Source organism: Scyliorhinus torazame, chromosome 21, assembly GCF_047496885.1.
Source record: "Scyliorhinus torazame isolate Kashiwa2021f chromosome 21, sScyTor2.1, whole genome shotgun sequence".
Classification (NCBI taxonomy): Eukaryota; Metazoa; Chordata; class Chondrichthyes; order Carcharhiniformes; family Scyliorhinidae; genus Scyliorhinus; species Scyliorhinus torazame.
Genome location: NC_092727.1, coordinates 50,250,440 through 50,266,529, shown reverse-complemented (window position 1 = coordinate 50,266,529; position 16,090 = coordinate 50,250,440). Strand labels below are relative to the sequence as shown.

At 43.3% G+C, this 16,090-nt stretch overlaps 1 protein-coding gene across 6 annotated transcripts in view; it reads right to left on the bottom strand.

The window, feature by feature from the left end:
- Positions 1–16,090, bottom strand: part of foxred1 (FAD-dependent oxidoreductase domain containing 1) — a 63,893-nt gene that overhangs the window by 24,207 nt on the left and 23,596 nt on the right. For 4 of the 6 annotated variants that reach the window (XM_072486789.1, XM_072486793.1, XM_072486792.1 and 1 more), the window contains one exon: positions 12,088–12,198. In XM_072486789.1, the coding sequence (XP_072342890.1) occupies positions 12,088–12,198 (111 nt within the window). Of the gene's footprint in view, positions 1–4,977; positions 5,073–6,443; positions 6,563–12,087; positions 12,199–16,090 lie in introns of all 6 variants that reach the window. The other 2 variants (XM_072486791.1, XM_072486790.1) reach the window with 1 other exon arrangement.

Here is a 16,090-nt window from a genome sequence, read left to right as displayed (position 1 = left end):
CAGAATTAATTTGCCCCAAGTCAAGATGTTCCATTACAGTGACAACATTGGCATCTACCCAACAATGTGGAAAATTGGCCAGGTATGGCCTCCCAGAAAAAGGAGGAGAATCCCACCAATTGCCACGCTGCAGTCAACTCCTGATCATTAGCAAAGTGACGGATGGTGTCATCGATAGCACTATGAAGTGGCAGTTACACAGCAATAACCTGCTCAATGATGCTCAGTTATAATAATAATAATAATCTTTATTAGTGTCACAAGTAGGCTTACATTAACACTGTAATGCTACTGTGAAAATCCCCTAGTTGCCACGTTCCGGCGCCTGTTCGGGTACACTGGGAGAGAATTCAGAATGTCCAATTCACCTAACAAGCACGTCTTTTGGGACTTATGGGAGGAAACCGGAGCACATGGAGAAAACCCACAGGACAGGGGGAGAACATGCCGACTCTGCACAGACAGTGACCCAAGCCGGGAATCGAACCAGTGTCCCTGGCGTTGTGAAGCAGTGCTAGCCACTGTAGTATCGTGCTGCCCAGTTTGAGTTCTGTAGCCAGTTAAAATGGCTAACTCCCGATTTAGAATGGCTAACCCAGATTTAAAATGGCGAACGGAAAAGGCTGATGGGAAAATCAGCCAACAGGACTAAAACAAGCAGCTGCAGGTAAACTGTGTATTCACCTCTGGGAAGGCCAGACAAGATCGATACCTGCAGCCAGCAGCACAACAAAACACCAGCCACCTGAATACTAATGAGCAATCCCCGGGAACAACGTGCAACAATTTAGACACACAAAGCCAACCCAGACTCTTCGGCGCCAACAGGAGCCTACAGAAAGGGAGGTGAACGATCACCCAAAGACCGCCCATCGATCAAGGAATGGCTCCAGCATTGGAGAATATCGAACCAAGTGATTGGGACAAAGTCCAATCACTTGGAACCAGGTACAGGGTCCGCCCCGAAAGGCGGGAAGCCCCTGGGGACCATAAGAATAGAGTCCAAGTTCAATTCGAATCTTCTGCTACCTCTTCTGCACCCTCCTGCGACCCTTCTGCTAGCCTTCTGCAACAGCCGCTCAAATCGTAAGTCTTACTTCAACTCTCGATACGAGATAGGTGCTCCTAGCTATCGATCTGTACCAGCTTCGAATCCCACAGGCTCAGAACCCAAACGAAAGGCCATTCGTTTCCCTGACCTGGTGGGCCATTTCCAAGTTAAGTATTGGCCTGTTAGTTGTAGGAAGTAGCTTAGACGTAGTATTTATGCACGAGTATTGATTACTGTATATAATAAATGTGCATTGATTTAACTCTTACTAAGCGGTGTGTTGGATTATTGATCATTACTCGGACTTGAACCACGTGGCGGTATCAGAAAGATACCTGGCGACTCAACAGCAAAGGTGATAGAACAGAGCAATTAAACTAAGGCTAAAGTTAGCAGCAACAGTTCCACCAGAGAAGCATAGATAGCTTGAAGATTTGTGTGGTTAGAGGAGATTACAGTGATAGGCAGGAGCATGGCATGGCAACGGAGGGATTTAAAAGGATCAAGAAAATAAAGTCAAGATGGTGTTTGACCGTGAGCCAACCTAGGGCAGCAAGCACAGGGTGATAAGGAACGGGACATTGTGCAAGTTAAGACACAGGCACCAGATGTTTAATTAACTCAAGGTTAGAAGGTAAAGTGTTTGAACAGCCAGGAGCGCATTGGATTAGTTGTGCCTCGGAGTAATAAAGGCATGAGCAGCAAATGAGCTGAGGCCCGGGTGAAACCGGGTGTTGTAATGCAAGCAGAAATAACTAGTCTTAGTGATGGTGCTAATAGGAGGTTGGAAGCTCATCTCAGGGTTAAATGTGACACCAAAGTTGGCAACAGATCAAAATTCTTTGAAATCAACTGGAAATATTTACTAATTATTGGTAACATGGTTTTCAAAGCTATAAAATGATTTAAGCTAATGTATTTCAATTTTTTGACGAATAAATTTGCGATAACTGAATCTATCGTTCTTAAATTATTCACCAGAAATGACAGACCTGTACCATTGGTATTTCACTTCAGTGCTAAAGTGACAGACCTGTACCCATAAGTACAGTACCCATTTTATACAGAGACAGGCCTATAACCACCAGTACTTTATCAGTACAATGGTAGACTTGTACCCACAAATATTTCATCCTGTTATACAACTCATAGTTCTTTCCAGACGCAGTGTAAGCTGGGGGAAGAAAGCAAAAACAAATTGTGCTGGTAGCTGTTTGTCATAGCTCAACTGGACAAAGTACAAAAACGTAATGGTCATCTTTTCACTGAAATACCGATGACGACACAGCAGTTTGATTAAGGTTATAATGAAACAAGTCCACGGCAATAATAGTTCTTGTAATTTTTGGTGGCCCTCTTCGAGAAAACAGATCTTAACATAAATTAAAGTAAACTTATTGTTCAGGTTGCCACCAATCTTTTGTCAGTCAACATCAGAATTGCTGTGCTATTCAAGGACAGACAGCGTAAAGTTTCTGATCACAAGTCAGATCAGCCCTAATACTAGAGCCTATTCAGGTCCTCTATAGCAATACATTTATGATTTTGAATTTTGTATCTAATTTATTGTTATGTCCACGATTTAGATTTTTATTCATTAACAACTTGCCCGTATGGTTCTGCCAGTTACAGACTCAATAGCCACATGGCCTCCTATGTCATAATAACTGGATCTCTACGATAATGACTAATATTGATCTTATGATTGCATTGACTCTATGCTCTCAAGAACTAGCAATAACACATCTGTGCTGTCCTTGCTCTGTGATGTCACTGGTACTTGGTCCAGTGTTCTACTTTTGCACCTGGTTATTCAGCACAATCCACAGTGTTTCAATTCAGGGAACCCCTCATCATAAAGTGATAGCTTGCAATCTAAATCTCAATACATGCTCAGTGGTGAAGTGAATGGGGAAGATCTTTCTGATATCTTTCCTCCAATATAAACTCCATACTAGGATTTCTCAATACAACATATCAGACACATCAGGGGCATAGTGCAGAATTTAGCATTTGTCTGCTCCACATATTCAGAGCTTGGTACTGGAATTTGGATTTCGATTGGCGGTGAAGCATTTTGCGACAACCTGAGATTGTGAAAAGCATTATGTAATTGAAATTTCTTTCTTTATTTGCAATTATACCAAAGATTAGACATACTGAAATAAGAGTTCAAGTAAAAAGCATGAAAGGAAAAGTGTTGATAACTGTGATGGAAAGTCGCTAAGAAGCATGAATTACAGCAGTCCACAAATTCCAGTCAGTCAACAGCAAGAGAGGAGAGAGCATCAGAACCAGACAAGGTCAATTAGATAAGGATAACCACAAGATATTTGAAGAGATAGAAAAGCGGAATAAAAAGCTTGAAGAGATGCTACAGATTCACAGTACTTGCATGGTCAATAGTACAAGTCAGAGAGAGGTTGGGGTCATACAGCAAGTAACAGCATCAAGAACAATGAACCCCATTGGAACAGGTCCAATTGGTCTTGCTCAGACACAGTCCCTGAACAGGGATAATAATGAATCGGAGTGCAACAATACATCCCTAGAACCGATCCAGAAATCGGGGGTCCAATGAAAATTCAGACCCAAATGAGAATGACCAAACCCAATTATGCTTAACCAAATTACAAAGAGTAAAATTAAAAAATCAATTGCAAGAAAATAGGGACCCAAACATTTGAAATTAGATTGACTGCAGCATTTAGCTACATTCTCTTCTGGTGTATACATAGGAATAATGACAGAATAACTCAATGATGTGGAGATGCCGGCGTTGGACTGGAGTGAGCACAGTACGAAGTCTTACAACACCAGGTTAAAGTCCAACAGGTTTGTTTCAATGTCACTAGCTTTCGGAGCGCTGCTCCTTCCTCAGGTGAATGAAGAGGTCTGACCTCTTCATTCACCTGAGGAAGGAGCAGCGCTCCGAAAGCTAGTGACATTGAAACAAACCTGTTGGACTTTAACCTGGTGTTGTAAGACTAGAATAACTCAAAACAGCGATAGATCCACCTGTAAAAACCTGCCGAGGTAGAATATTTCAGGAGACAGAATTTGGAATGAATTTTCTGCAGTGATAGAGTTTTTAACCAAAGGACAAAGGGATTGAGATTGGTTGAACTGTTTTTGTACTTTTGAACAATTAGGATGAGAATAAAACTTCCTCCCCCACCTCCAACACATCACATGTCAAAACAATAACGGGCCTTTATTTTAAGGAGGTGAACAACAAATTGATTCCAAGGGAAACAAACAATGAGTTAAAATGTCAAAATGAAACGCAAGATGACGTGGCGATGGCAATGTTGCCTCCTACAAGTCAAATACGATTGGTGGTGGATTACTCAGGAAAGTTCCTCTGTATACACTTGTTACTCAGCAGTATTAGTATGGAGATTCCTAATGCAACATCTAAATGTAACAAACCAGATGATTTAATTTGGGAAAAGAAACTTACTAGCCAGGTTAAGAGTAGCAGAATATAGTATGGAGAGAGATGGGGGCGAGGGTTAAGACAGCAAAGTATTCATTGCAAAAGTGATGTTATAGTGTAAAAGTGTGAAAATGAGTAAAGTATATTCGTACTATGTTTGAGTAGTCATGTTCTTATTGTGACTAGAACATAAACCTGTCCTTTATTTAAAATCATGTCACTCAGAAACAACCATAGGTTGGCTGATATAGGGAATAAAAATACCATGCATAAGGGCCACATGTTTGAGATTGGGTGGTCAGATGAATTACTGGAGTTGTACTCTGCACCCAACCTGATTTTTCTAGATTTAACACTGTCTGCATGAAATTCTTCCACTATCCAGCAGTGACGTCTTTCATTGAATACGAGAGTCACCATGGTTTTTTTTTTTTTTAAATGATTAAACTCTTTTTAATTCGTCAAATCTTCTTCATGTGGCACTCACCATATGAAGCTAGAGCAACCCCATCAGTGTTGATCCATGGGAATTTCCTTTGTATCTGCTGCGGTGTTAGCAGAGTCACTGCTGCTCCCTCAGCCCTAAAAGGTTGGAAACATATTTTTTTTTTCTCATTTAGACATTAGCCATCCCTTTTCCCTCGATTGATCATTATGCACTTTTCTTCTTACAGGTTGGTGACCAATACATCCTCCACCAAAGGGGCAGAACAAGCAAATACTTGCGACTGTCTCTGAAAATTGGCTCTGCTGAAAGTTTCCTTCCCACCAGAGAAAGTCTGACATCCACAGAATCATAGAACCACACAGTGCAGAACAGGCCCTTTGGCCCATCGATTCTGCACCGACACATGAAAAACACCTGACCTACCTACCTAATCCCATTTGCCAACACTTGGCCCATAGCTCTGAATGTTATGTCGCACCAAGTGCTCATCCAAGTACTTTTTAAAGGATGCAAGGTAACCCGCCTCTACCACCCTCTTAGTCAGTGAATTCCAGACTGTCACCACCCTCTAGGTAAAAAACATTTTCTTCATTCCCCCTGAATTTCTGGTCACTCATCTTAAACTTGTATGCCTTCGTGAATGACCCTTCAACTAAGGGGAACAGCTACTCCCTACCCACCCTGTCCATATCCCTCAAAATCTTGTACACCTTGATCAGGTCACCCTCAGTCTTCTCTGCTCTAATGAAAACAACCCAAGACAATCCAGCTTCTCTTCATTACTTAAATGTTCAATCCCAGGCAACTTCTGGTGAAACTCCTCTGCACCCCCTCCAATGCAATCACATTCTTCTGATAATGTGGCAATTGGAACAGCTCAGTATGCTAGCTGTGGCCTCACCAAGGTTCTATACAGTCCAACATGACTTCCCTGCTTTTGTAATCTATCCCTTGATTGACGAAGTCAAGTTTCTCATATGCCTTTTCAATTCACACTTTCCCACAACGGTGTACCTGAAGTTGAAAATTCAGCAAAACACAGCATCACAAAACTTGCATCTACCTGATTTTGTGGCACGGAGAGTTAAGCACCCTGTATGCTGCACAATCCTAGAAGCACTCCCTCCTCACCAAACCTACACATACCTTTGGGAGGGGGGAGAAATAGCTAGTTTTCCATTTTTAAACCGAGAAAGCAAATGTAGCACCTGACCTGGTCACTATCAATTAACCCTTTCAGGTAGCTCCTAGTGTAGATATCACGCGAGGATGGGATAAATTTTTATCCTTGTGATTTAATAGCCTACCAATACTTGCTTGCTGGGGTCGACACGAACAAGCAGTTGGGAGAAGTGCTGAAGGGTGCAAGAATACCACAAAAAAGAATCCACATCTCAAGAGAGGGGATGAGAAAATAGGGGGGAAAAGTCTTAAAAAAATACACTTAACTCTTGTTATTTAATCATCTTGAAACTCATGAATGACAGGGGTTTCAAACATCTCACCTCTGAATTCGATAATTTTCCTCTAAAATCTCACTCTGCTCCTTCCCAGCCAAAAACAGATAGCCCGAAGGGTTGAACTGGATATCAACAGGTTCCTCATTCAACACATTTAGGTGTTCCTGTTGGACAGACATGGAGTGAACTTTAACTCACGATCAATGTTCTACTCCCACCCACCCTACTGAAGATCCCATTCATTTAGCACACAAGGGGCTCCTCGAATGATTTAGTGTGTGCAACATTAAAGCCATGATAGATGCTAGTTACCATGTGTACACAGTTTCTGGTATATTTGTCCAAGCTAATCAAAGTGGGTATTTGTTCTCCTTACTTTTGCAGTCAACCGTACTGGCGAGAAAAACAATGAACTTGCATTTTTATCACGTCTTTCACAATCCCAGACTGTTAATCCTTTGAGTGGATAGGGACCTTAAGGTAAAGTGTTTAGGAGAGTCTATCACCCAACAAAGCAACTTCGTTATGCTCATCTTAGTCTTCTTGCTGCAAGTGGCTACACCTCCTCCAGGTGCTTTAATGGAAGATAAAGCTGTGGCGAATGCAGAGGTACATTGGTACAGGAGCCATTGGTAGCAGTGGTTAGCACAGTTGCTTAACAGCTCCAGGGTCTCGGGTTCGATTCCCAACTTGGATGACTGTGCGGAGTCTGCACATCCTCCCAGTGTCTGCGTGGGTTTCCTCCGGATGCTCCGGTTTCCTCCCACAGTCCAAAGATGTGCAGGTTAGTGGATTGGCCAAGCTAAATTGCCCTTAGTGTCCAAAAAAGAAAAGGTTAGGTGGGGTTACTGGGATAGGTTGGAGGTGTGGGCTTAAATGGGGTGCTCTTTCCAAGGGTCGGTGCAGATTCGATGAGCCGAATGGCCTCCTTCTGCACCTCCTTCTGTTCGAGATCCAACCCACTACGGTTGTGTCGATGTATTATGATACTTCTCTTACTGTACTCAAGCTCAGCGTGCATATGTAGCTGACAGAGTTGTCATAAAGCTGCAGAGTGTAGCTGCTGTCTCCCAGCAGCCAACCATATACTTAACATTTTTAAAAGAGGGAATGCCTAGAGATGATCAACATACCCTTTTAATTTTATTTCTGGACTGTGCCGACAATGTATTTAAGTGCACGACAGTCCCTTTAAAGTTTGTGTGCGGTTTCTCACACGTGGCCTGTGCAAGAACTTTCAGGATCAGATAAAATAAGGCCTGGCAAACATGTGTTTATCCATCTGACCTTGCACTGGTGTTCACAGGAGAGTTGCACACTGTTGGAGTGGTAGCCTTTGCACTTGATAAACGTACAGCAAACATGTGTAGGAACACGTGTGGCAGTGTGCCTGCCATTAATGATCTGTGAAAAGTGCAGTGCTGTCTCAGACTATTAGCAGGTGCCCATTGAAACGGAATAAAAGTTGCTCATTCCAGTTAACATTTACTTGTGTACGTGTCGATTGTGCACAGGCAGCTCAGAATGTCCCCGAGGCACAGGTCTGTGCTGAAAGTACCTTTCCAGGCACAGGCTGTGATATGGTTATGGTTTGGAGGTCAGACTCCAGTTTATAGTAATAAAATTCACATTTTATGAACTATTATACAAATAATTTACATCTTCATTCGAGGTATGGAAATCTTCAAGTCTCTGCCATTTTAAGAAAGTCATAGATTTCCACAAAGATTCAGTGTGAAGGTACATTCCTCTAGTGAAACCTCATCTGCCCTGCATATCTATGCTGCTCCGACTGCTTGTCATCCTAAAATTCCACTAAGTCCAACATTTTAGGGAAATCGTTAAACATCAGAGCATCAAAAACCCACGGTAGAAAGACTAGCGAAATTGGTCAAGCAAAATGAAGGATACAATAAAGCTCCACAAATCTACACGAAATATAGTTTGTAAGAACATTAATGTTACTTTGGTCTCTGCTTTTTATATTACAGCTTATAATTCATTCTATGAATGAATCAACAGTGATTAAATTCTCATGTCCAAACTAGGTGACTGTGCGAGTTGTTACTACACCCTGGGCAAGTGCGCGGTCAGTTCCAGGCCACAGACTCCGGAGTTCCAAAGCAAATGAATTAACCAATATTTGTGTGTATTTTCCAGAGATCTTTAACTCTTAACTGCTCCAATGAGTTACAGGCACCAGATTTATAAGTAAAACATCAACAAACCGTATATTTATAACGAGCAAAAGATAAACATAATAAAAATAATGGAACAATGGTCTACTAATCTGTCTATTACCAAAACCGCGTCCCACTCTCTACCCAGACACGTACAAGACAAACATACAGTAGGGGATATGGGAAGGAGTACAAATTACAGGGATTAAAAGGGTAGGAGAGATTTAAGGATTGTCACTGTTGAGGTTGAGGTCCTTGTAGGCAGCGATCTCTTCAGAATGCGATCTCTCAGAATGCAAACCATTGGTGAGTTTGGATCTTAAGGACTACAATCCATTAGAACTCCCAGACTGTAGGGCTTCCTCTGGGGAAATCACCCTCAGATAGGAGATTCAGGTCTGTGCAATTCTATCATGTGACAACCGGATGGTCTCCGAGATATTACTGGAATCTTCTGCCTGAGAGCTTACAGCAGATTTTACATCCACTCTGCCGTTCAACTGCTTATTTGATCTCCGTGCAGAGATTTTAGCTGTATAGTGAAGAGAGTTCTCAGACAGGGCTTTCCCAGCCATTCAGACAGAGGATTAAACTATTACAGACCTGACGGGAGAACCTGCTCGCAGCCTCTCAAATCAGTAGTCCCCCTTCACAGGTCTGGCTATTGCCCAGTCTTTTAAATTGGAGTGCCTTCCTCAGGTCTCACTGGGAGCCTCTAAAATAGTCTGGCAGAGAGAGAGCGGAGAGAGAGTGCCTTAAAGCTGCTTCCTGCCTGAATCTTTCACAGAACTGGCAAAATGGGGCATGCTTCTCCTGTTCCAGAAGTTTCTGAAAAGCTCCACCAATCCCAAACGAGAATCGGTCCAAGGCCCGGATTGCAAACAAGCTGAATAGCTGCTTGCCAAGTCCATCAGCATGGCATCACAGGCTACGCCTCAGAGCATACCGAAGCCAAGGGGATCTGCCAGATCAGTCCATATAGCAGCTTGGGGGAAGGGGGGGGGGGGGGGGGGGGAGGTCAGTTCAAAACCAGAAGTCAGTGAATTTTAAATCAGCCAGCAGAATGGGCATTAAACGAGAAACACAAACCCAACAAGGATTTTAGCAAGATCCTTCCCAAGTCCCCATTAGATGTCTATTCCCGTCCATGGATTCTAAAGAAACTCTCAACTGTTAACAATCCCATTAACATTGCTTACTTGGTCTAAATTCATTCATGCTTATATTTTTGATTTCTACTATTAAAGTGGCTCATGAAAAAAAAATCTCCAATCCATTGTTAAATGGATAATTAAGTTGATGTATCCTGTCTATTGTCCATATTGTCTATCAGCTTACTTTGGCACAGACTTACAAGCAGCCTGATAGAGGTTTATAAAATAATGGAAGGCTGGATTCTGAGCCTATATGAAAATTCTAGCTTGATAAGTTTTTAAAAGAAATTTTCAAAGGATGTGGGCATTACTGGCTGGGCCAGCAGATATTGATCATCATTTACTGCCCTTGAGAAGTTGGTGGTGAGCCACCTTCTTGAACCACTGCAGTCCAATAGTGATGGTACACCCACAGTGCTGTTACGGAGGGAGTTCCTGGATTCTAATCCAGCAACAGTAAAGGAACAGCGATACAGTTCCAAGTCAGGATAGCGCTTGGCTTGGAGGGGAACTCGCAGATGGTGGTGGTCCCATGCGTATGCTGCCCTTGTCCTTCTAAATGTCTGAGGTTATGAGTTTGGAAGGTGCTGTTGAAGGAGACTCGGCCAGTTACTGCAGTACATCCTGTAGATGGCACACACTGCTACCAGTGTGCATCGGTGGTGGAAGGAATAAAAGTTAAAAATAGTGGATGGGGTGCCAATCAAGTGGGCTGCTTTGTCCTGTCGATCTTCTTGAGAGTGTTGTTGGGACTGCACTCATCCAGGCAAGTGGAGAGTATACACTCTTGATTTCTGCATAGATGGTGGACAGGCTTTGGGGAGTCAGGAGGTGAGTTACTCATTGTAGGATGTCCAGCCTCTGATCTGCTCTTGTAGCCACAGCATTTAGATGGTTGGTTCATTTCAGTTTCTGGCCAATGGTAATCCCCAGGATATTGATATTGGGGGGATTTAGCGATGGTAATGCCATTGAATGTCACAAGGCAATGACTAGATTCTCTCTTGTTGGATCCTCTTGTTGGCGATGGGCATTTCCTGGCACTTGTGTGACAAGTATGTTACTTACAACTTAACAGCCCAAGCCAGAGTGTCATCCAGGTCTTCCTGCATACAGGCACAGACATCTTCAGTATTTGAGAAGCTATGCATGATGCTGAAGACTGCTGGGGAGACCAAGGGATATGGGTATGCGCATATAGGAATAGACTAGATGTTAGATGGTTCTTTATTGCCTAAAATATTTGCCTTGAAAATATTGCTGACTAGCACGATGGCTGCTGACACTGTCTGCTTTCAAAGCAGGGATGGGGGTTTGAGAATGGCTTGACCAGTTCTTAGTTGGGACAGAGATTGCATCTTATTTGGATTAGTAGCTACAGTAATATATTTAACAACCTGATCTCCCAGACTAGCTTTTATTCCTGAGGGTGTCAGAAAGGAATCTTCAAATTTTGAGAGCGTTACCCATTGATGAAAGTGCAGATTAATCTTAATATGAAGAGGAAAACGACATGTCCAAAGGACCATGGTCCTCATCTCAAATACAGCAAGTGCCAAACTGCAAGCCGGAATGCACTTTCATCCCTTGTGGGATCTGGTTCAAAAAGCACAAGCCAGGAAATGACAACAGGTGAAAGCAGGAGCCATTATCCAATAAAGTTTACACTTGGGTTTGCTCCAAGACAGTTTCTATAATCAGCTATTTTATTACTCTGGGACGAAAGCCTAGAAAATATTTTTGATCCACATTTGCAGGCAATAGTTTTGTGTAGTGTATTTGTATGCTGTGATCAGGGGGATATGTGGGTGAGTGTTCAGGATCTTGAACACTGAGCAGCATGTTTGCTCCCTTTGCAGCCAAATCTGACAGCAACATAATCAGGCCAAGGAGAAGAGATCACAAAGAATGAATTTAAGAAGTGTTGAGGGCGAGTTGCCAGTGAGATTGTCATAGAGATTGGGGAAATCCGGCTTCTATCCCTCGTCCATACCAAGTTATCGGATCTCATAGATGACTGTTGATGTATAATTAGTGGTCAGGACAGAATAAGAAAATCAGAGTCAAAGCTCATGCAAGGAAGGCCCAGGCTCAGCTCCCGCAGTGTCAAATATTCTTCCAATGCTCACTGTCTGGACTTAAAGACCTTCTGGGCACGGCTGTCATTGCCTGCAGAGCTACGCCCCTCCTTACGTCTACAAGTAGAGGAGAGAAAATGGCCAAAAAGAGCAAATTACCAAAGCTTTCTTCCAAATAGGTTTCCAGTTGTAAACCACCAGTAGACCTTCAACCTCAGAAACCGTACAAAAACACTAAGCAGAAGTCAGTTATGTGACAAGCCCCAGCAATCTGTACCTGTATATTGCGAAGGAAGTGGGCAGACTGCATGGACAATTGGATGTTTTCTGGCAGAGAGAACTGCTGGCGAATTCCTCCTATTGACAGGACTGTGGAGGCTTTGGCATACTGTGGGCAAAAGAAAAGAAATGAGTATCTGTAGGAAAAAACAGTAAAACACCATCATCGGTGAACCAGTGTGACAGAATGTCAATGCGCCAGTACCTTGTGCCACACTGACAGAAAAAACATTTTCCTTCATTATGCCACTGTGTCAATCAATGAGACAAAGTGAAGATATTGTACTGCTCTACAGGAGGATAAAAACATGCAGGAACAAAGAAAAAGCACAAGTTTAATCCCCTTACAAAACCCCAATGACATTATTCCCTTCTTTAAAAGTAACTGGCATTTGGCTTTGCATGTGCAATGAAATAGCCAAAGTGCTTACACCCCTGGCTTTGATTAGAGTCCAGACAACAGGACAAGTTCCATTTCTACTGCTTGGGTTTGAGGCCATTTTAATTTACTTCCTTGTAAGCGCATGTCCAAAGCACAAACTATTTGTAATTCGTTAAAGTCTGAATGATCCCAAGGACAGCTGAAGGGGATTAAGACCCAGCATACAATGTAGCACGAGGATTTGTATCGCAATCCCATGAAAATTGGTGGTTCTGTATCACTGAAGATCCTACAGAGGCTATATGGAAAAAAGGCTATCCTGGGCTGGTCTTAGACACTCTGCAAGGATTAGACACGGCACTTGGATTATGTACATATATCAATTGCAAATTAAAGCAAAACACCATGGCCAAAGAAAGTGGGAGAGAAGATGGTAAGGATAATGTTTTGATTTCGTGTGAGTCAGGAACTCAGCTATCATGAGAAAAACAACTATTCACTTGAGTTTTCAACGTGTGCACCTGTAGTAGCCCAAAGCCAGAAGGCTATTCCCTCAAAGGTGAGGTGAAATAATAATCAGTCACCGATTTTAGAATTACAAGTGCTCTGTGAATCGCATTCCATGAGTTCATTGCTCTATTGCCATGAAATCCAGCAGCCTTGGCCTAATGCTGTAAAGATCAGGAAACACCCTTTTTAACCTAAAGGCACATTTACTTGTTTGGTATAATTGCATCTGGAAGCCAGTAAGCAAGCATACCTGTCCACCAATGATCCATTCTATTTTTCTGACATAAAAGAAAATATATTAAAGAGTGATTTAGGTGCATTAGATGCACCAAAGCCATTCCTCAGAACTTCACCATCATAACCAGCTATGTCGCAGAAAATACTGCAAAAAGAAATACAGCCGAAAAATGGAAACGAAAGGCTCCAAGCTAAACAGATGACATTTTCTCCCCCCCCCCTTGCCAAAACAGGTTCCACCCCCTAAAATGGAGTGAGATCTGGAAGGCTGAAAAAACAACGGGGTGCAAGCTAGACAAGGGCAGAGGAAATTTACTGGAATGGCATCTGGCATTTTTGTTCTTTTATGAACGGGCGGGGAACAGAGGGAAGTAGATCCTTGGAAAATAGGCGACAGGTTTAGATAAAGAATCTGGATCTGCGCAGGCTGGGAGGGCCGAAGGGCCTGTTCCTGTGCTGAAATTTTCTTTGTTCTTTTTTCTATGACGAGCTATGTGGACAGACTGGAGAAGCTGTTTGCCTCAGAACAGAAGGTTTCATGAAATTTTAAAGAGGACCGTTCAAAATTATGACAGATAAGAGAGAAACCATGGGCCTGTAGTCACTGGAGTTTAGAAGAATGAGGGATGATCTTATTGAAACATACAAGATTCTGAGAGAGCTTGACAAGATGCTGAGAGGATGTTTCCCCTCATAGTGAAATCTAAAACGAGGGAGCAGAACGTAAAAATAATGGATCGCCCATTTAAGATGGAGATGAGAAATTTCTTCTCTCAAGAGGGTTGATGGTCTTTAAATTCTCTTCCACAGGAGGCAACAGAGGCTGGGTCATTGATTATATGCCAGGCTGAACTGGACAGATTCTTGATTGACAAGGGAGTCAAGTGTATTGGGTTCAGGCAGGAAAGTGGAGTTAAGGCTAAAATCAGAAAGAAGAGATTTAAGATAATGCCAAGAGAATTGAAGGTGCTGGGAGAAGAGGGTCATGTGGAGATTAAGAATAACTTTTTACAATGCTAGAATCGTAGAAGAATCATAGAATCTCTCCAGTGCAGAAGGAGGCCTTTCAGCCCATCAAGTCTGCAAAGACCCTTGGATAGAGTAACCTACCTAGGCCCACGCCCCGACCCCATCCTCGTAACCCAGTAACCCCACCTAACCTTTGGACACAAAGCAGCAATTTAGCATAGCGAATCCACCTAACCGGCACACCTTTGGAGTGTGGGAGGAAACCGGAGCACATAGAAACCCACGCAGACACGGGGAGAAAGTGCAAGCTCCATAGTCACCCGAGGCATGAATTGAACCCAGGTCCCTGGTGCTGTGAGGCAGCAGTGCTAACCATCGTGCCACCCTGATGGGTTATGAACTGTAATGCAGTATTTGAAAGGGTGGTGGAAGTAGTTTTAATCACAAATTTCAAAAGCATATGGGTAAATAGAAAATAAAAATTTGCAAAGAGGTGAAGGAATACAGCCCAAGTGAGTGAGAGAGCCCAAGTGAGGATTGGAACTTGGTAATTTGGAACAGGGTGGTAATTTGGTGCAAAGTGCGGGAGGTGCATTTCCCCTTTCGTTTTGTTTTCTTTCTTCTGGCTTTTCAGGAGCGGAGACGAATGGTTGGACCAACGGCATCTTGGGAAGATAGAATAGAATAGAATTTTACAGTGCAAAAGGAGGCCATTCAGCCCTTCGGGTCTGCACCGGCCCTTGGAAAGAACATTCTACCCAAGCCAACATCTCCACCCTATCCCCATAATCCAGTAACCCCACCTAATTTTTGGACACTAAGGCAATTTATCATGGCCAATCCACCTAACTGCACATCTTTGGATTGTGGGAGGAAACCGGAACACCCGGAGGAAACCCACACAGACACGGGGAGAACGTGCAGACTCTGCACAGACAGTGACCCAAGCCGGGAATCAAACGTGGGACCCTGGAGCTGTGAAGCAGCTGTGCTAACCACTGTGCTACCGTGCCGCCTAAGATAAGTGGGTAGACGGTGAATCGGAGATTTAGACTGGGGAGAAACTGAAGAGTGATGTCACAGGAGGGCTGTGATTAGATTGGCCAAGAGGGGACCTGCTAATTTTGAATCTATCTGGTAAGTAGTGGTGACTGGTAAGTAGTTTTTCTTTTCATTTGTCTAATTTCGTTTTGGTTTTTCTTTTGTGTTTTTTGGCATTGTAGTTGTAGAAGTTAACCCAAGGTTTAAGACATGACAGGAGATCGGAGGTCCGTGTCATGCTCCTCGTGTACGATGTGGAAGCTCAGGGACATGTCCACTGAGCCTGGCTCCTTCACATGCAAGACGTGTGCCCAGCTGCAGCTCCTGTTAGACCGCCTGATGGCTCTGGAGCTGCGGATGGACTCACTTTGGAGCATCCGCGATGCTGAGGAAGTTGTGGAGAGCACATTTAGTGAGTTGGTCACACCGCAGATAGAGTACTGAGGGAGATAGGAAATAGGTGACCATCAGACAGAGGAAGAGTAGGAAGGCAGTGCAGGGGTCCTCTGCGGTCATCTCCCCACAAAACAGGTATACCGCTTTGGATACTGTTGGGGGAGATGGCTCACCAGGGGAAGGCTGAAGTAGCCAGGTTCATGGCACCATGGCTGGCTCTGCTGCGCAGGAGGGCAGGAAAAAGAGTGATAGAGCGATAGTGATTAGGGATTCGATTGTAAGGGGAGTAGACAGGCATTTCTGTGGACGTAAATGAGACTCCAGGAAGGTATGTTGCCTCCCGTGTGCAAGGGTCCTGGATGTCTCAGAGCGACTGCAGGACATTCTAATGTGAGAGGGTGAACAGCCAGCTGTTGTGGTGCATAAAGGCACCAACGATATAGGTAAAAAAACAGGATGATGTCCT